The following is a 21,082-nucleotide window of genomic DNA, read 5'->3' as shown; positions in this document are numbered from 1 at the left end:
CATGCCCCTCAAATGTCCCTGATTCCATTGACGCATATGGAAGTCGATGCCATTGACGGCCATGGACGTTCAATTATCCCTTTCATTTCCAATGGAATTTACTTTGGTTAACGCCATTGACAGCCATGTATGTCGATTCTATTGATGCCAATGTACTTGGACTCCATTGACACATATGTAAGTCGATACCATAGACGTCCAAATTTCCCAATAATTTTCAATGGCATTTAATGTAAACCATGCAATTTTTTTGACCCTGCTTTTTTTTTTTTTTACCCTGCCTCTTAATCGTTCAGAACCGGAATCGAAACGTGGAATTGTAATCGGAACCAGAATCATTCAATTTCAAACGATGCCCAACCCTAGTCCTGACCAATTTATCAACAGTTGTTGTAGTGGCATATCGTGAGACAATCGTCATCGTGAGCCTTCCGTCGCAAACCGTAACGAGAGGTTCCCACCCTAAAAAAAAAAAAATTACAAAAAAAAAACATTAAAAAAAATAAATAAAAAATAAAAAGTTTTTTCTAATTCAAAGAAATTTTGGAGAAAAAAAAACTAAATTAAAAAAAAAATTAAAAAAAATAAAAAATAAAAACAATAAAATTAAATTAAAAAAAAAAAGAGAGAGAGAGAGGTTCCCACCCTGACTTTCAACATGGTCTCATCACGCTAGAATGGTCACATCCTGCGCTCCCGTGACATTTAGGTCGTACTGCTCGGTATTGCATTGCATGCTGGGAGAAGCCTTGGCGCCCGAGCAGAGGAGGGCCCGGAAGTACCTCCTGAAGGTGTCCGAGAAGCAGGCGTAGAGGATGGGGTTGGCGCAACTCCACGAGTACGACAGCAAGACGAAGACTTCGAACATCCGGGCGAAGGTGAGGTTACTTTGATAGGTGGAGCAGAAGTTGACGGTGTAAAACGGCAGCCAGCACACGGCGAACACCACCACCACGGCGACCACCATTTTGGTGACCTGTCGCTCCAGCCGGCGGTTATCTCGGTCGGGCGCGTTGGACCGTCGTCGCTGCGATCTCAGGGTGAGCACCAAGGCCACGTACGAGACGGTCATGATGGCAAACGGCAAAGCGAAACCCAAGATGAAGGTGTAGGACAAGACCCCTAGCCACCAAATGTCCGAGAAGAGGTCCGGCATGCACAATCCTCGTTCCGCCGAGAAGTGAAGCGCCATCGGGAGGATGGTGAGGAGGGAGAAGAGCCACATGAAGGCCGAAACCACCTTAGCGCACCGCGGCGTCCTCCAGGAGGCGAACCTGAGTGGGTCGGCCAGCGCCATGTACCGGTCGACGCTCATCACCGTCAGACAGTAGACGCTGGTGAACTGATTGATACCGTCGAGGAACGTGACCGCTTTGCACGCCGCGTCGCCAAACAGCCAGCGGCTCAGAAAGTTCTGGCTGGCGATAAACGGCAGCCCCACCATGAAGAGGCCGTCGGCGAGCGCCAGGTTGAAAATGTACACCATGGTGGCCGACGCCATTTTGTCCAGTTTCAAAATGGCCACCGCCACCAGAGAATTCCCGGCGAGTCCCGCCACGCACACCACCAGGTACAAAACGGCCATAAGGACGCCGAAACTGTCGATGCGGTCCTGGAAGTCGACGTGTTCGTCCGTACGGGTCCAGTTTTGTATCTCCACTTCCATGGCGCGTTGAAATAAACTCAATCGGTGCAGTTGGTTAACTTTTTCTCACCTCCCAGAATAGAACGTCCCCAGATGGAAGAAGAAAAAAGCCAAAAGATGTTACGCAGGCTTTGAACGCTCTGTAGCATCGCCTCATCCACTCCAAACTTTCATTTGTTGAATGTAAAAAGTGTCAAAATGATAACGGGCCTTTGCTTGAACACCCTTCAAAGGAACAGGACGGATGCTTCACTGGCCGCTCTTTCTCCCGGGGAGCCCTTTTTATATATCTTCCCCCCACGGTGTGTGACGAGCGCTGCTGTGTGCGCGCCTGGAAGCCGTCCACCCCCTTGTTCATCAGTCTCCTGAGACTGTGATAAAGTCCAGCTTGGCTTAAGCCCCTCCTGAGTGCTCCCCCCCAGGTTCTCTGCTGTTTCCAAGGTAAACCCCATCTGCTCCCATACTTTGTTTTCATAACTTCCCCCTCCTCTGCTTCTGTTTACTTCACACGTACCCTCCCTTCTATCTATTATGTCTCCACGCACTCCACCCCTTAAACTCATAGTAAAAACTGGAGGTCAGATACAGTGCCCTCCATAATTATTGGCACCCCTGGTTATGTGTTTTTTAGCTTCTAACAATTTTTTAAAATTCAAATAATATGGGACTTTAATGGAAAAAAAGAGAAAAATCCAACCTTCAATACAAGTGCATTTATTCAGTGGGGAAAAAATCTCACATAAAGAAATAATTATTTGACATCAAATAATGTGTGTCACAATTATTAGCACCCCTGGTGTTAATACTTTGTACAACCCCCTTTTGCCAACAAAACAAGGTCTGGGGACTGAGAGGGCCATGGGAGGAGCTTGATTTTGTGTCTGGTGAACCATTTCTGTGTAGATTTGGCCATATGTTTAGGGTCATTGTCTTGCTGAAAGACCCAGTGACGACCCATCTTCAGCTTTCGGGCAGAGGGCAACAGATTTTGATTTAACATGTCCTGGTATTTGAAAGCATTCATGATGCCATGCACCCTAACAAGGTTCCCAGGGCCTTTGGAAGCGAAACAGCCCCACAGCATCACTGACCCATCCCCATACTTCACAGTGGGTATGAGGTGCTTTTCTGCATGCGGCTCGTTTTTTTTCGTCTTTTTCAGCCTTCGACACTAAAGCCATCTCTTTTACTGAACATTTTCATGTTCTTCCACATCTTTGCCTGTCAATTTGGCACCAGGCACATCATTTTCAGAGGGAATTGGTAGGTTTAGCGCTGTAAACATCTCCTTCGTACACGATTTCCTTTCATTTCCTATTAGGGACAAACATTGGCGTGTCCTTACTTAGCAACAGTAGCTAATGTCATGAATATTAAGGAAGACTGATGTGTTGCTTGCGGTACGCCGTTGGCAATAGCTTTGTCATCTCCCACAGCAATTATAAATATTGTGGGAAGCGACGTGGGGAAGAATGACAGGAGTTAATCTGTTTCTTAACACCCTGTAGTGTACCCAACGCAGAGAAGATATAGCATTTGCAGCCACCACACACAGTCATGGTTGCACAGCTTCCTATCACGCATTTGGGAAGAACAGTTAAGTCGCTACAGTATCATTTACTGAAAGCTCAACAAATACACTAGATGGCAATATTTAGTCACAATATACAAACTCACATTTATCTTTTAAGAATTACAAGTCTTTCTATCCGTTGATCCCTTTCACAGAAAGAATGTTAATAATGTTAATGCCATCTTGTGGACTGATTGTTATAATAAACAAATACAGTACTTATGTACAGTATGTTGAATGTATATATCTTTCTTGTCTTATCGTTCCATTCCAACAATCATTTACAGAAAAATATGGCATATTTTAGAGATGGTTAGAATTGCGATTAACTCGATTAAAAAATTTTAGTCGTTTGACAGCCCTAGTTAAATGTACACCTTATGCCCAATAGATACTTAACACAATAAAACAGAATTGTTGTGGAACTCTAAATGGTGACTGGACAGTTATGGACTATGCACATTAAATCATTAGTAACATCAAATATTACACAATACACCAAAGTGTATCAGTAGCCGTGTCCTTAAGTCTTTCTGATAGTTTTCCCCTGACCTTTTTACTGCAATAATATAATGAAAACCTGAAATTATGGCTTTTAGTTTTGAAACCCCGGTTTACAGACGTTGCGCTTTTGTTTCAACCCAGCCATAAAAAGAAGGTAAGTAATTATATTTCTTATTCAAAATGTCTCATTTTTAGCTTACAATCATTAATTGATGTCTAATATTTTGTTTAAAAAAAAAAAAGACTTAAAAAAAATTATTCACTCGCATATTTTAAACTTAAAAAACTGAAAAAAATGGTGTCTGTAAATAAGTCACGGATATCTACCTCATAACTATGGCTTACTTTCATTTCTTTCGTTACTGTTGCATTTTCTACAATAAGTTAGATGATAAATGATCGATCCAGACAAAAAAAAAAAAAAAGGTTTAAAAGGGTAAACATATCAAATAGAACATGTCGACCACTCCTTGATGTCTGCATCGCGACCCTTTGTTATATTACCGTGTTTCACCCATGAAATCCCCAAAAAATCCAGCTGTGGCCATTCACATCTGTGTCTTGACACGCGATGATACTTGGAGTTTTTGGATTGAAACAAGGTAAGTCCGCGATAATATCTCGTTAAAATCGTGGCGTCTTTAATTATGCTCTCACGTGCTCCCACCTCCTGTTAGGGCAGGGCCGGCCCAGCCTATATGCAGACTATGCAGGTGCTTCGGGCCCCTGACCACTAGGGGGCCCCCAATCTGGCAATTGTTTGATTTATATGTTATTTTGTTTATTACAGTTTGCTTTATTTGACTTTTGTGAGTTTTGATACTTGATTACAAGCTTTAAAAAATAAAAGTTATTCCTTAACTTCTTTGTTTCCTCTTTTAGAAAAAGGTTTGGCGCCATCTACTGTAAGTACTGACAATCATTTGGGGTGAGAAGTTTGAAGTATGCAGTGCAACAAAATCTGATTAATATACAAAATATGGACGTATGGTTTGGATTGCATGTATGGGTTTCACAGTACACTGTGACAAAATTGTGGGCCAAAAATATGGGCCCCTTTGCATTATTTTGCTTAGGGCCCCCAAATGGCCTGGGCCGGCCCTGAGTTAGGGTTTTGCTGTTTAAAAAAATTGTTTTTTTTCAAATGCCCTTCTGTTACAAAATTTTGCTTCCCCAGAAAATTATGATTTTAATCTTTCCAATGATTTATCACACATGCATATAGGACAATTTTGAAATTTGACCAAATTGGGGGTCCCAGAGCGGAACTTCAAGTCACCTGAGTGTTTTCCGCCTTATTCAATTTTTGAATCCCGCTACCTCGCGGTTTTTCACTTTCACACAATCAGTTCTGGTCCCCATTAACAGCGATAAGTGAGGTATCACTGTACTCCCCGATACCGATGATATAATTTTAGTGCCGTATCGGTAATGATATGATCCGTATCGGTAGAATACTTTTTTTTAATGTCTTTGCCCGGCTCATTTTGTTTAATGTAATAAAACAAGGACATATAAGCAGCGAGGAAAAGGATGGCGCAAGCAGCGGAAGGAGTGAATGATGAAGATTAAAGACCATGAATGAGCAATGACCTCCATCCTGTTGTCACTGACTCGCATAGCTGGAATACCCCCAGAAATCCTCTGGAGTGTCTAAAATCCACAAAATATCTAAGCCGTCCAATTATTTCCCATGCTGTAAGTGTTTATCCAGAATATGATGGGAGTCCAAAGACACACTTAACACTTCTCTCCACCGTCCCGGGGCTCATTCATCAGAAGATTTATGGAGACGTAGTTCCAGTCTGGCAACAAGTATTAGTTCCAGTTTACTGAGAGGAAAAAATGCCTTTGTAGTTGAAGCTGATTAGGCGGGGAGGTTTCGCTGCCAACACTTCATACAATGTGGCCCACCTCTACATCCCCTATTAATCATCCCGCAAAACGCAGTGAAGGTGCTTCATATTTCATGGGTAATATTTCACTTCGGTGTCATTCTGGCATCCATTTCCTCATACTTTAGTCTGGAGCAGAAGAACACAATGGTAAACATTGAGATTAGAGTGTTTTTTTTTTTTTTTTTTTTTTTAAACCAAAGATGAACATTTCCATATGCTACACGGTGATACTTTGTAAATAAAATGTTCATTAGAGGAGCATATAATTGCTTCATTATCAAAATGTTTGTTGGAATTTTGACTTTACCGCTATGTTATGGACGAGAGACTTCGGCTTGTTCCCATTTGTGCTCTAATTCGGGTTACGGTACAGTAATGGTCGTGGAAAGTGTGTGAAACTTGTAAAAGTTTCAGTTTGTAAAAATTGCTGTCCACTGGGTTCTGGGTTAATTCGCCCCTTTCTGTCAAAACTGATTGGACATCTGCCTATAAAGACTTAAACTAAAAGTTTTCCATGGGTTTTTTGTGAGTGTTTGTGGATTAAGTGAGGGTTTTTGTTCTTTATTTGTGTTGCAGTTTTTCTAATTTTTGCAGGGTTGTCCATCCATCCATTACCTACCGCTTAATCCGGGCGCTTTAGCAGGGCAGCCCAGACTTTTTCCTTAGCCAGTTCAACCAGCTCCTCCTGATGATACTGATCACCAAATGATCCCAAGGCATTCCCAAGCCAGCCTCAAACATACAGTGGTATGAAAAAATATTTGAACTTTTTGGAATTTCTCACATTTCTGCATAAAATCACCATCAAATGTGATCTGATCTTTGTCAAAATCACACAGATGAAAAAACAGTGTCTGCTTGAACTAAAACCACCCAAATATTTATATTTATAGGATTTTTTAATATAATATGCAAACAATGACAGAAGGAAGAAAGATAAGTGAGTGAACCATCACATTTAATATTTTGTGCCCCCCCTTTGGCAGCAATAACTTCAACCAGACACTTTAGTAGCTGCAAATCAGTCTGGCACATCGATCAGGACTAATCTTGGCCCATTCTTCTTTACAAAACTGCTGTAGCTCAGTCAGATTCCCGGGATGTCCGGCATGAATCTCTGTCTTTAGGTCATGCCGTAGCATCTCAATGGGATTCAAGTATGTACCTTAACTTGGCCAATCCAGAACGTGTATTTTGTTCTTCTGAAGTTGATTTACTTCTGTTTTGTGTGTCATTGTCTTGTTGCAGCATCCATCCTCTTTTTAGCTTCAACTGTCTGACAGACGGCCTCAGCTTCTCCTGCAAAACTTTTGAATTCATTCTTCCATTACTGACTGCAAGTTGTCCAGGCCCCTAGGCAGCAAAACACACCCAAATCATGATGCTCCATCCACCATGCTTCACTGTCACTGTGGGGAGGAGGTGTTGATGTAGGCGAGCTAAGTGTAGGTGTGTTACTCCCAAACAATTTATCTTTGGTTTCACCACTCCGCAAAATATTTTGCCAAAACTTCTTTGGAGTGTCCAAGTGCCTTTTTGCGAACATTAAACAAGCAACAATGTTTTTTTTTTTTTTTTTTTTTTTTTTTTTTTTTTTAGACAGCGGTGGGTTCCTCTGTGGAGTCCTGCCATGAATACCATTCTTGACCATAGTTTTACATATAGTTGATGTGTGCAAAGAGATATTGGACTGTGCCAGTGATTTCTGTAAGTCTTTGGCAGACACTAGGGTTCTATTTTACCTGTCTAAGTATTCTGCACTGAACTCTTGATGTTGTCTTTGGTGGACGGCCACTCCTTGGGAGAGAAGTAACAGTAGCAAACTCTCTCCATTTGTGGATAACTTTTCTGACTGTTGATTGATGAACATCCAGACTTTTAGAGATGGTTTTGTATCCTTTCCCAGCGTTATACAAATCAACAATCCTTGATCGCAGGTCTTCAGACAGCTCTTTCGAACGAGCCATGAGGCACATCTCATCAAGACGATTCTTACCAGGTGTGTGTTTTATGTGGGCAGGGCAGCTTTAAACCACTCATCAGTGCTTGGGCACACACCTGACTTTGTTCGGTAAAAATTGATTTCATTTGCTCTTTAGGTCTCCTTTGGCAGAGGGTTCACTTAATTATTTTCCCCCCTTCTGTCATTGTTTGCATACTATCCTCATTAAAATATGAAAACCTATAAATGTTTGGGTGGTTTTAGTTAAATCGGACACTGTTTTTACATCTGTGTGATTTTGACAAAGATTAGTTCACATTTACTACTAAATACTAAATGTGAGGGGCAAACTCAAAAGCAAGCCTGCTTCATATCAATTTTTGGAAAGTTTTGAAGTTGGAACGGTGAGGATCAGTTAAAATCTGCGCTATGCAGCACGGGGGGAAAATGTGAATATTATATGCATAGAACATAAAATGCTGCCCAATAAAGCCATCTTTTTCCCCCACTGCACTGATCCTTGTAAAAGTTTTGGACATGAAATGGGGCCTGATTTGGAGTTAACAAGCAAGATTTACTGTATTCCATTGCCTTCCTTTTGTATTGAAAGCCACCGTTTTACCCGACGAGTATTCTTATGCGTCACGGATGATGCTGGCACGCATCTAATGATCAAGTTGGCAGGGAATGTGCGTCACTGTGTGATCTTGCACAAAGACGCAGCGATGTCGCGCTTCGCTGGGCGCTGTGTGACACAAGACAGGCGCATAAAAGTGCGGGGCTTGATGAAGCCTCTGACACGCCCAATCCCACCCTCTCAAAGAACTCCTAGTGGAGCTCATCAACAGCCTCTTTCTATTCCAAATCAAATTTGTCTAAATTGCGAGTGTCACTTATGCTTGGTTTAATTACAAATGGTGATTATCTACAATTAAATCTAAGGATTGACTGCGTTTTTACACTTTTGTCGTTGCTCCATAAGGAACAATCAAAGAAGCTGCTATGTATCATTTTTTAGAAGTACCAATTTGAACCAGGTCTAATTATCTGGGGCTTTGGAAAAAGACCCAGATAGTGGTATTCTGTTTTAAAAAACAAAAAAAATTATCATTATTATTTTTTAATGGAATTTCTTCAGCGCGATTTCTTCAAACTGTTTGACCGTCAAAATTTCCCATTCATTTCCAATGACATTTACTTTGTTTAATGCCATTGACGGCTATGGACGTCCAAATTTTTCCCATTCATTTTCAATGGCAAGAAAAACCAATGTCCCCCAAATCAACAGGAAATGACCAGATATCAATTGGACACGCCTCCAAATGTCCCCAAATGACCTGATATGACCAGGCCACGCCCCCAAATATCCCCAAAAGACCTGAAATGACCAGGCCATGCCCCCTATATGTCCCCAACTTACCTGATATGACCAGGCCACGCCCTCCAAAGGTCCCCAACTTACCTGATGTGACCAGGCCACGCCCCCAAATGTCCCAAAGGACCTGACATGACCAGGACACGCCCCCCCCCCCCCCCCAAATGTCCCCAAATCAACAGGAAGTGACCTGATTTGTCCCTGAAATGTCCTCAAACCAACTTGGGCGGGGCTAAGATCTGTATCTCCACACAGCAAAGACCCAGAGTAATTTCTCCAGAAATTGCAATTTCTAGTTAATATGGTGATATAACGCGATACTGTGTATTCTAAAAGGTTATCGATTTGCTCCCGTCCAGATATATATCATTTTAAAAAGATGTCACTTTAGTAAAGGAATTAACAGGTTGAGGTCAGAATTTTCCATTAGAATAGTGTCATTGTTAACTCACTGTCTGCCAGACGTTCAATTCATTTAAACTGGGAGAAATGGCTGTGAATGCTCATTGAGCATTGAGTTCCATCCATCCATCCATCCATCCATCCATCCATCCATCCATCCATCCATCCATCCATCCATCCATCCATCCATCCATCCATCCATCCATCCATCCATCCATCCATCCATCCATCCATCCATCCATCAGCCGAGAGACATAGTCTCTCCAGTGTGTCCTGGGTCGTCCCTGGGGCCTCCCGCCGGTGGGACATGCCCGGAACACCTCTCCAGCGAGGCGTCCAGGAGGCATCCGAACCAGATGCCCGAGCCACCTCAACTGGCTCCTCTCAACGCGGAGGAGGAGCAGCTCAACACTGAGTCCCTCCCGGATGACCGAGCTTCTCACCCTATCTCTAAGATAGAAAACTCATCTTTTGAAAAAAGAACATGCCGATCAAACACTGGTGCTATGGAACTTGAAGAAACGACTCTAGACATTACGACATATGAAGGATGTTTTCTTCATACGTTTCCCAAAACCAAAAACGTGGAGGAAAAAATGTGAAGAACGGATCAACGTCCAAAAGACAAGTTTAATGCCAGCAAGGTGAAGCCATTCACCATCATATGCAGTGAAATTATTGTTGGGGGCCATGGCCCTACAGAGGACAAAGAGGTAAGCCATTTTGATATTTTTACTTATTTTTTAGCGGGGAGTTTTGCCGTGCTGCTTCTGTCTGACAATAAATGACCTGAATAAAAGGTATCTGACTGCCCCTGATGTAAAAAAAAACAAACAAAAAACAAAAAAACACTTTAGTAAGGGGGAAGTGCAAATAAATTATAGAATTGATATTTGTTATTAATAATTAAAAAAAAAAAAGGTGTTCGTTGGCTGACACTGAGTAGCATTTGCGCTCGCTACACAAAAATAATTATATAAATTACCCCCCCAAGAACGTTTAAAGACGTAAGACAACCAGAGGATATTATATATAAGAAAAACAGGGAACATCGTGGCATAAGGCAATGCACACAAGAAAATGGTGTTGATAAAAAAGCTAACTCTGGATCAGGTCAGCTCTTTTTCTCGTCTTTTTCAGCTCTCGACACTCAAGCCATCTCTTTAACTGAACATTTGTATGTACTTTCACATCTGTACCAGCAAATTTGGCACCAGGGACATCATTTTCGGACAGAAGTGGTAGGTTTAGCTCAGTACACATCTCGTTCGTACACTATTTACATGCATTTCGCATTGGGACAAACGCGAGCTTGACCCGCCTGGCAACAATGGCTAACGTCATTAATATTAATTAGCTAAAGTGATGGGTTGCGTGCAGTACGCCATGGTCTTTAGAGCGCCGTGTTCCTTTAAAAATTGAGAGTTTCTCGATGACGTCACATACATTTGGCGAATTAACATCAAGGAGGGTGGGGTCTGGACACGTGTACCGGGAAGTAGGAAGTAAATACACAGGAGGGAAAATAAACTCCAAAGTTATAGTAACTGATAAAAGTCATTTGAACGATAAAAATGATGAAAATGTACATTTAGCTGTATAACATACGTTTCGGAGAAGGTGCCTTTTCGTCCGTAGTTGAAGAAGCAGAGTTTTGAGCGTAAGTCATGCTGTATCATACAAATTGCTGTCTTAACCGTGAGCATTGCATTTAATTGCATCGTACACTTACAGTTTATAAACATGGACATTTGTGGAAGACTCCAATATGAAAGCACACTAAATGGAGTCTGACGTTTCTCATGCAAGTGTGCAAAATGAGTGAAAACGTGGCGTTGTAATGAGAAAACTAATAATTACTTAACGTGGGAATATTTAAGATTAGTATTGTCATAGGCAGCTGTCTTTTGATTCTAAAGCGAATATGGTAAATGGGGGAAATGATTTGCTTCACTAACCGTTTTTTTTTTCTTTCATTTTGTAATTTACAGATCATACAATACAGCATAAATCATATAACATTACATTACAATTGTAGTAAGTATGCCCATGTAAATTCAAGTTAAAAAGGACTAATTTAGAGAAATGCGGGGGTGAAAGTGGGCCAGAACGGTCAGGAACGCAGTTCCTGTATAAGATTTAGGGCAGGAACGCAGTTCCGGTATAAGATTGAGGGCCGGAATGCTGTTCCGGTAAACGGTGCTTTGATTCCAAAAATATGACGGCAACTGTCAAAACGTTATGTTAAAAAAAATAATAAATTAGGGCTGTCAAAATTATCGCGTTAACAGGCGGTAATTAATTTTTTAAATTAATCACGTTAAAATATTTGACGCAATTAACGCACATGCCCCGCTCAGATCAAAATTACAGTACAGTGTCATGTGCACTTGTTACTTGTGTTTTTGGAGTTTTGTCACCCTCTGCTGGCGCCCGGGTGCGAATGATTTTATGGTTTTTAGCACCATGAGACTTGGTGGTGCTGAATGATGGCGAGCTACTAGTTTATTTTTTGTTTGAAAATTTTACAAATTTTATTAAAACGAAAACATTGAAGGGTTTTAATGTAAAATTTCTTTAACTTGTACTATCATTTATTTTTTAAGAACTACAAGTCTTTCTATCCATGGATCGCTTTAACAGAATGTTAATAATGTTAATGCCATCTTGTTGATTTATTGTTATAATAAATAAATACAGTACTTATGTACAGTATGTTAATGTATATATCCGTCTTGTGTCTTATCTTTCCATTCCAACAATAATTTACAGAAAAATATGGCATATTTTATTGATGGTCCGAATTGCGATTAATTACGATTAATGAATTTTTAAGCTGTGATTAACTCGATTAAAAATTTTAATCCTTCCAAAGAAAAAAACAAAATAAAAGACAATAAATAAACACATTTTTCTGGCTCCGTGGCGACCTTCATGTCAGGGAGTTCCTGCAAGAAATTCTAGTTACTTTCAACCCTGGAGAAGTGGGTTAACCGCCTATTAGTTATGATGCGTGCAGACTTGTTGCCTGAAGCTTATGGGGTGTTTGTCTAAGGTGGTTCATCTTTCCAGGGTTTTGTTGCCTACATTTGAGTGATCCTGCCCTGTTATGATGGATGATTCTCAGTTTCTCCTGAAAAATAGCCACACATTTGTGTTTACTGTTGCTTTTGCTGTGGTTTCAGGTGGGAAACTATGATAGAGGGCTACTCCCACGTAGCCCAGGCCCTCCTAGGGACTCTGTTTACCTGGGGTCTGACCGCCGCCGGGGCCGCCACCGTCTTTGTTTTCTCTGGCCGACAGGTTGGTGTAATAATTTGGCTCTTGGCAATTTGATGTACATTAACTTTTTAGGAAAGCAGAGTTAGAGACACTTAGGTTTGGCGTGTTTGGCTTCATCTGTCGTCGTCAGTGGCAGCCAATGAGTTAATACTTAAAAAAAAAAAAAAAAAAAAAAAAAAAAAAAACATTTTGAAATCGTGATCTTTCAGACCCTCTTAAAATCGGGCCCGATTTCAGACCACATCGTTAACATCGTTGACTGTCTCAGGAAATTAGAATATTGTGTATTCTAATTTCCTGAGACAGTCCTGTATATATACACAGGACTGTCTCAAAAAATTAGAATATTGTGTATTCTAATTTCCTGAGACAGTCCAGTATATACATTTTTTCCCACAATCAGTCTTCTCAATTTGTGTATATAAATGTGTGTTCAAGAAGCTTGATTGTGTGTACATAGTTTTCATCAGGTGATGGGCCGCAATACCTAAACTCATAAAGAGATGGCCTCTAAACACTTTTTGTGTTAGATGGTAGGCCTGAACGATATTGGAAAAAACTATTGTTGCGATTTTTTTTAGGTTTGCAATATATTGCGATATTATATTGCGATATTAAAAAAAAAAAGATCTATCTTTTTTAAAGAAATTTTCACTAAATGACTTGAATAGCTGTTTGGAAATACTTTACATAACACACCGTGACCACAGTGTATTCATATAATACCGTTTAATTTGTGAATGATGAAGATTTCTGTATGAAGGTATCCAGGAAGTCATGTCTGCACAAAATAGATCATTTATTGAATACAATATTTTACACTTCAACAGCAGCAAATACATTAAATGATAAATAAAAGAGCAGGTGCATTAGTCCCTTAAGTTTTTGACAAAATATAACAATAAATAAAAACTTCTGTAAAATAACAACAAAGTTGTCAACATATTTGAACAAAAATATTAAATATGACAAATAAAAGAGTTGTTCACAAACTATAACAATAAATAAAAACCTCAGTAAAACGACAAAGTTGTCAACATATTTGAACAAAAATATTAAATATGACAAAAGAGTTCACAAACTATAACAATACATAAAAACCTCAGTTAAACAACAAAGTTGTCAACATATTTGAACTTAAATATTAAATCTGACTAATAAAAGTGCAAGTGCATTAGTCCCCTGAGTTGTTTACACAAAATATAACAATATAAAACTGCAAAACGGCAACAAAGTTGTAAAAATATTTCAACAAAAATATTAAGTATCAAAACTTTATGTGCAGCTGTACTATATATAGTTATTTGAAAAATACGGTTTACAATAAATTTAAATATAAAAGAAACAAACTCAATTGAACTTGTAAATAATTGAACTGAATAACTGCAAATAACTGTGTTGAATAACAGAACCATTTTAACTCCCAAATTTCCTGCCTTCCTGATAGCTGTCACATGAATAAAAAGAAGAAAAGATATTCCTTCAGCTGTGTTATGTATTTGTCTGCATATCGTCCACCTTCCTTGCTCAGCAATTCTCAACTGGGTCTCATAGGTTTTTGGCCAAGACTATTAGTTTATCCACTATAGCAGGCTTGAGACAAGAACGTTGGCACGTAACAATGTTCCCACCTGTGCTAAAAAGCCTCTGATGGGGAGCTCGTAGCAGGAATGCATAGATAAGATACCTGCGTTTTAAATGGTCCCACATGTTTGACAGATTACTTCTTGTTGAGGCAACCATGGCGAGGCACTGTCGACAGGGCTGTTTTTTGTCCCTTATAGTCTTGTTCTTGCCAAAATACTTCCAAAACTCCTTTTGGATACAGTCTTCCTTGCTCCTCCAACGTGTTGATTGCTTGCTTTCACTTTGAGAACGGGCCCTCCTCCCTCCGCTCTGCTGTTCGGCCCCTCCTCCCTCCACTCCGCTGTTGCAGGGGGAGGGGGAGGAGCCGATGACTTGCTGGAGAGAAAGAGAAACTGTGCGCTTTTTTCCCCTCTCCTTCCTCAAAACAAACGTTTGTGGATTAAAAAAAATGAAATTAAAAAAACTATCGCACGTCCTTGCGATGGGACTATTGCACATGCGCACATCGCGATGGCGATGTTTAAACGATATATCGTTCAGGCCTATTAGATGGTATATATTTTTTCACTGTTCGGTCTGCTGTATATAACCTGTTTTGACTAGAGCATGTATAAAGGCAAAAAACGCCTATGCTATACCTGTTGTTTATGTTGAATTGTCAAATATAAGACTATTTATTCTAAATTTTTTTGGTTGAATGTTCATCCTAACATGTTGAATAAATATTACAAAGTTTCAAAACGGTTCGTTACGCATGTTTGGTTGTCAATTGGACATCAAAATTAAAAATTTTGACAAAACGATTGTGGAATTTTTGGTCTTTTTGGGCCCAAAATGATGATTTATAATTGGTCAGTGACGGAAACAACAGTTTGGACATGAAGTTCAAGGTGTCACAAAAAAAGGGACCAAACCAGGCCATCGTAAACAATTCTTTCTTTGAAATATAAAGGCAACTTCAAAGGCATGCAAAATCAGACAAAATAGGCCCAGACCTTAAAGGGTTAAAGATGATGCCGATCGGGTCCGATCACGTCATTTTCAAAGTATCGGAATCGGCAAAAAAATATTGGACATGCCTTTTTTAATATATATATATTTTTTTAATTAAATCATTTTCTAATTGTATTTAACGTTACAGACAAAATGTCTTACACTCATCCAGAGTCTTTAGTTTTGGCTTAAAGTAGGGCTGTCAAATTTATCGCATCAACGGCAGTAATAACATTAAAATATTTAACGCAAATAACGCATACGCTGCAGTACCCACTCATGCATATTAAGTATACATAGAGCTACAAGGCAACGTTAAATGAGTAGAGAGAATATTGGCAGCCTTTGAAGCCTTTTTTTGATTGGCTAAAGCCTTACAATCCCTCTCTTAACTATTAGAAATATCGTGGGAAGCAATGTGGGGAAGAAAGGTAGTAGTTGATCTTTTTCTTAACAGCCTATTTTATTTCCCAACGATGAGAAGATATATCAATTGGTACCATTACGCACAGTCATGGTTGCACTTCCCATCGTGCATTTGGGCAGAAGTTAAATGGCTGAAGTATCATTTACTGAAAGCTCATAAAAACCCACTAGATGGCAATATTTAGTCACAATATACAAAGTCACATTCATCCTTTAAGAATTACAAGTCTTTCTATCCGTGGATCCCTCTCACAGAAAGAATGTTAATAATGTAAATGCCATCTTGAGGATTTATTGTCATAATAAACAAATACAGTACTTATGTACTGTATGTTGAATGTATATATTCGTCCGAGTTTTATTCATTTTTTTCTTAATACATTGCCAAAATGTATATGATCGGGAAAAATTATCGGGAATGATTGGAATTAAATCGGGAGCAAAAAAAAAAGCAATCGGATCGGAAATATCGGGATCGGCAGATACTCAAACTAAAACGATCGGGATCGAATCGGGAGCAAAAAAACATGATCGGAAAAACCCTAGACGCAATAACAGCATAACCTGCATTTACTGTACACTTTTTGCTTGGGACTGGACATGATAAGACCAGACAGATTGGATGAACGGGGTTGAGGGCTACATTTGTTACGACTCATGAATATGCTGATGTGAATCCTATGTAAAAATGAAAAAATTGTTATTTTCATGGGAAAAAGTCATTTTTCATGATGGGAGAAAGGTGCATCTCTAAAGTGCATCTGTGGATTGAGCAATCATGGAAAAAAATCTAAATTCGGATGATATAAACTTTTCACCTCGATTATGATTAATGTATGATTAAGTGAAAAAAATTCTGCATAGGCTACAGATATTTTTTTTCAATACATAATGTAGAAAATAAATAAATACATTTTAATAAATGAATAAATTCACTAATAGGCATTTGTTTCCAAAAGTGTAAAGTCACAACATGCTGTAGCCACCTTTCCATTTTTCTGGTTCTATAGTTTCCAGCAGAGTTCACTACATTTCTCACAGTTTCATTAACGTTAACATATGGTTAACAGTAGAGAAAACATACAGGGGGACACTTTTCTCTCAGCAGCTTCCTACTAAAGGTCACACAGGTTAATGTTATGCTCACTATGATGCAGTTGGGACTTTCAATAGCAACATTTGTGGTGTGTTTCCCACCTCCGGAACATTGACGTCTCTTTTCATTACTTACAGTGGCTGCTGCTGCTGTGCTGAGGGCACGTTGACATGTATTTCTGTTGGGGTTGTGTGAGTGTGCGTTTGGGGGGTTGGATTTTGGATTTAGATTTTGGGGGGAAATCTAGTCATCAGCCAATCAAACGTGCATATAAGGGGAAAAATGGACCTGCACATTCAGCAAGTTAAAAGAGGTACATGTAAGTCTTAACATAATGAAAATAATCCACTGAATAATGGTAGGGTCAATTCTATCCTGACAACATATGGGAAGACAATCTAAATGACCAATATAACTGGACAAATTATATAATGCAAAAATTGGTTGCTTTAAAATTGGTGGGGACAATTAAAGCATCCTGAAAAGTTGGTAGTGTTATGTCGCTACTGTCCCTATGCAAATCTACGTCCTTGATTTAGATGTGACAGTTTAGCTGATCCCAGCAATATATTTATACAAGTTGAACATATTTGCTAACCTCAAGACTTCAATTGAATGCCCTTATCTGTCTGTTTTTTTTTTCAGAGGCACATATTGGATGGAAGTTTAGGATTTGCAGCAGGGGTGAGTTTTTCTTTTCTTTAAATATGATCGCACAGATGAAGCAGAGTTGATTTGTGTCACTTTCCTTCATGTATTTTTGTATTAAGAGACCATTGTTTGATGAGAAGACAGTTGCCATTTTTAAATAGCTACAGAGATATCTCTTAACCTGTATGGAGGAAAAAAACATAAAATTGGATAGAAGACAATTCATATCTTACACTACCAGGTCACAATGTAGTTATATTTGGTATAACAGACAGAGTGTACTATTAGTGTTTCCCCAAAAAAAAAGTAATAATTTTTTTTTGGTGTTTGCAATTTTTGAATTCAACGCACACACACTCAAAGAAACACAATTCTTCCACGAATACAGCTCGGTAAACACCACATAATATGTTTTATTCATCACATTGGTTATATAAGCATTTATTCATGCGTTTGTCATATGTAGTTCTCAGCCTATGATTTAAATGGTTGATTAAAGGGGAAAATTGACTTTTTAATTGCTTGTATACAAATTGTTGAACCTCTGGATGGGTTGCCCACTCATGAAGTGTGAAATTACACAAACAAGTGAAATTGTGATGTGCTGGATTGATGTTGTTTGAGAGCAGTACCAAGTGCAGTGCAAAACTGGATGATCTTTGTGATATAGGTGCTGAAATTCTTCATACAATATTCATTTTGACCAAAAATGACAGAAGACTTTTTTCAAAAACTTGGAAATGGTTTTAAAGTGATCCTCGATCTTTAAGACAAGTAATTCTTAAAATATAAATGCTAGTATGAATTATAATAATTTGATATTGAAACCCCTCTTAATGTTTTCGTTTTAATAAAGTTTGTCTGATTATTTTAAGTGATAGGTCGCCGTTCTTGTTACGTCGCAGTGCGTGACGTTACCAGGTCCGTTGCCAAACTTTCAGCGTGTCACTCTTAGCTACCGCAACATGTCGTCGGTTCTGCCCTTCCTATTTGAACCGGATCGGAAAAGTGAAGAGCAGGACAGCACTGTCGGTCGTTCACAAGACGAGCAGCAAAGGCTAAATGAGAGCAGGAAATACAGTACTTGATAAGACAAGAGTTGGAAAAAACTGGTGATGTACTCGCGGGAAGTGCGTCTCAATGACAATGGAGCTAGAGAGTGTATGCTGTTGAGAACTCCAGTTTTTTTTCCTCAAGGTAAACTATTGCATTTTCAATCTTATCCCAGTATAATTATGTAGATTTTTAGCATCCATAGCTGTCGTGTGCTTTACATACGTAACGCTTGGTAGGTAGGATACGTGAATAAAAGACGGGTGGCAACTAGCGTGTTGTCAATATCAACGACTCATCTCCTTCTTTCACCCCAACGTTTTTATATTATTATTTTATATGCACGAGAGCTGCCGGATCTGCCAAAATGAACATGAAGTCTGATTATTATATTTTTTAAACAATGTCATCAGATAGACAAAAACAAAAAAATATGTGCAAATGCCTGCATCTTCAAATCATGAAAATAATAACAGCCTATATTTTACCAATCTTGTAACCTCGATGGGTCTTGTCACCATCCCATGTCAGGTAGTCTAGGCACATTGTTTGCATCCTGATTAGCATCTGGCTAATACATGTTAGGTCCAACATAAAATTCCAACCTCCTCTTCTTCCTCCAACTCTTCAAAAACTTGGATCTCCTCCCTTGCGCCCGATCTATCGCTTATATCGCTGTTTGAATCATTGTTTGAAGGGCTTTGTATGGCGGCCGTATCACTGTTCTCGGTGTGACGTATCACTTCCGTTCATCCCCTTTCAGGCTCGAACTTCGGAAACGCGATTATTTTGTCAAATATACAACATATAAATTATTTTTTTCATGCTTTATTTGTTGAACAACGTTTAGTTACTTTAATGTGACCCTATTTGGCATTTTATGAAATTACTTCACATTTCTGCTTTAAATTCTAAAATACTGGAATCTTGAATGAGAGAGTGAGCACTGCTGACTCCTTGCAAACCAATAAGCAGGTCTCTTTGCTTTCCCATTAACGGTAGCAAGTTGACGGAAGGAGAAACTGGTTTTACTCAGTTGCAAGTTGACCTGCGGTGGGTATGAGGACGTAAAGCAGACGTTCAAATTATATATCGTTGAGGCCTAATTGCGCAAAATAAAATTCTTAATTTTCCCCCAAAATAGCGCACCTTATCCATGACTTCTGGTTACGCTGAATGACCTCGAACCTATTTGTTTGAGCATGACAGTATTATACTGCTCCAGTAAAGTGCTCAAAACACACACTCATCAAACCCATAAATAAAACAAATCCCTCAATAAATACATTCATAAATGAAACGGTATTTGTAGTTTTTAAAAGATAAAGAACAAATGCACTACACTGTTGCACTGTTGCGCGAAAACACGGTAGCTTTAAATCACCAAAACAGCTCAAAGGGTTTCACAGACAATGTTAATTAACAGTAAATAAAAATCTCTAATGAAAAGCCATTCATTCACATGTGTGTGTGTAGACAATTGGGGGAGTCTCTTTTGGCTCGACTGCATTAAACAGTCACTCCTGGCTTGTAGCTAATTAACATTTAGATAGCTTGTCACCATTGGCTTAAAGAGTACAACTCCTCTTCAGACTGCTGGTCTGTTTAGAATCAAAAATGATGCCTCTGTGTTATGTCTCTTTTTAAATAAGTCTCCTAGATTTACAACATCAGGGCCTCCCACACTTAAACTGCTTAACACCGAAATTGCAAATTTAGTTTCTCGAACAGATCTAAACTTTCCCAAAACTACCTTATCTACACTGCTGGCCAAAAGTATTCTCCAATTGTCTCCTCCCGTTCTGTCAGATAATGCTCAATTTCTCCCGGAAAATGATTGCAATTACAAATGCTTTGGTAGTAATATCTGCTATGTTATGTTATTTAACTAATAAAATTAGTTAAATGTATTAATAGCATATCGATAACCTTTTGGGAAACAAAGTATCACGATATATCACCATTTCCATATTTTGCCACACCCTTAGTCAATATATTGTCAGACCTAGAACATCATTAGTTGTAAACAGCTTTATTGTGATAAGAGAGCATTTTGAAAAATATTCCAATTTGCAAGGGAACATGAAGATGGGTAACATAATGTCACGGTTTGATGAGAGTCTACGTTGACCCTGTTCTACAGCAGCGGGAACATCAGGTTAAAAGGGAGGTGGATAAATCGATGCATGATGCATGTGGTTACCATACAAACCTCTTTTTATTAGAATTTTCTCCTGTGGATCTGGATTGGGTCAGCAATGTGTGAAAACACTCCATATTTACATTTGCAAGACTTTCTTTTGAGTGGATGTTTTGAAATCAGCCCTTATCACGTCAGTATCAGAGGGTCGGTATAGGGTAAAAAAAAAAAAAAAAAAAATCTCATTCGTAAAATATCGGTATTTATCTTTTTTTAAGTTTTAACTCCTTGGCTGCCATTGGCGGGGATGACGTCATTCGCCCCTACCAGTGAAAATGGATTGACTGTCTAGTGCCGGCCGTCATTGGAAGCCAAAATGTTACACGAAAATGCCCCTAAATGAATAGGAAGTGGCCCATACTAATTACAGTGTGTTCTTCACTTTTTCTATTGAAATCATTTCTATTCCTTCTTTGAATTAGGGGTGGGAACCTCTTGGTACCTCACGATACGTT

The 21,082-nt window shown here is 39.2% G+C and overlaps 2 protein-coding genes across 3 annotated transcripts in view; one reads left to right on the top strand and one right to left on the bottom strand.

Moving 5' to 3' along the window:
• Window positions 1-667: 667 nt before the first annotated feature.
• LOC130910045 (somatostatin receptor type 5) lies at window positions 668-1,882 on the bottom strand. Its single transcript, XM_057827076.1, has one exon. It carries the CDS (start codon window positions 1,664-1,666, stop codon window positions 668-670), a length of 999 nt encoding a protein of 332 aa, XP_057683059.1. The 5' UTR covers window positions 1,667-1,882.
• An 8,914-nt stretch (window positions 1,883-10,796) lies between these two features.
• The window catches only part of LOC130910044 (zinc transporter ZIP11), a 78,783-nt gene continuing 68,497 nt past the window's right edge, over window positions 10,797-21,082 (top strand). The window contains exons 1-3 of one of the 2 annotated variants that reach the window (XM_057827074.1): window positions 10,797-10,999; window positions 12,525-12,642; window positions 17,369-17,407. In XM_057827074.1, coding sequence (XP_057683057.1) covers window positions 12,535-12,642; window positions 17,369-17,407 — 147 coding nt within the window. In that variant the 5' untranslated portion in view covers window positions 10,797-10,999; window positions 12,525-12,534. The remainder of the gene's footprint in view (window positions 11,000-12,524; window positions 12,643-17,368; window positions 17,408-21,082) is intronic. The other variant, XM_057827073.1, reaches the window with a different exon arrangement.

Source organism: Corythoichthys intestinalis, chromosome 21 (genome assembly GCF_030265065.1).
Source record: "Corythoichthys intestinalis isolate RoL2023-P3 chromosome 21, ASM3026506v1, whole genome shotgun sequence".
Classification (NCBI taxonomy): domain Eukaryota; kingdom Metazoa; phylum Chordata; class Actinopteri; order Syngnathiformes; family Syngnathidae; genus Corythoichthys; species Corythoichthys intestinalis.
The sequence above is the reverse complement of the archived record's forward strand: the minus strand, read 5'-3'. Positions and strand labels throughout refer to the sequence as shown.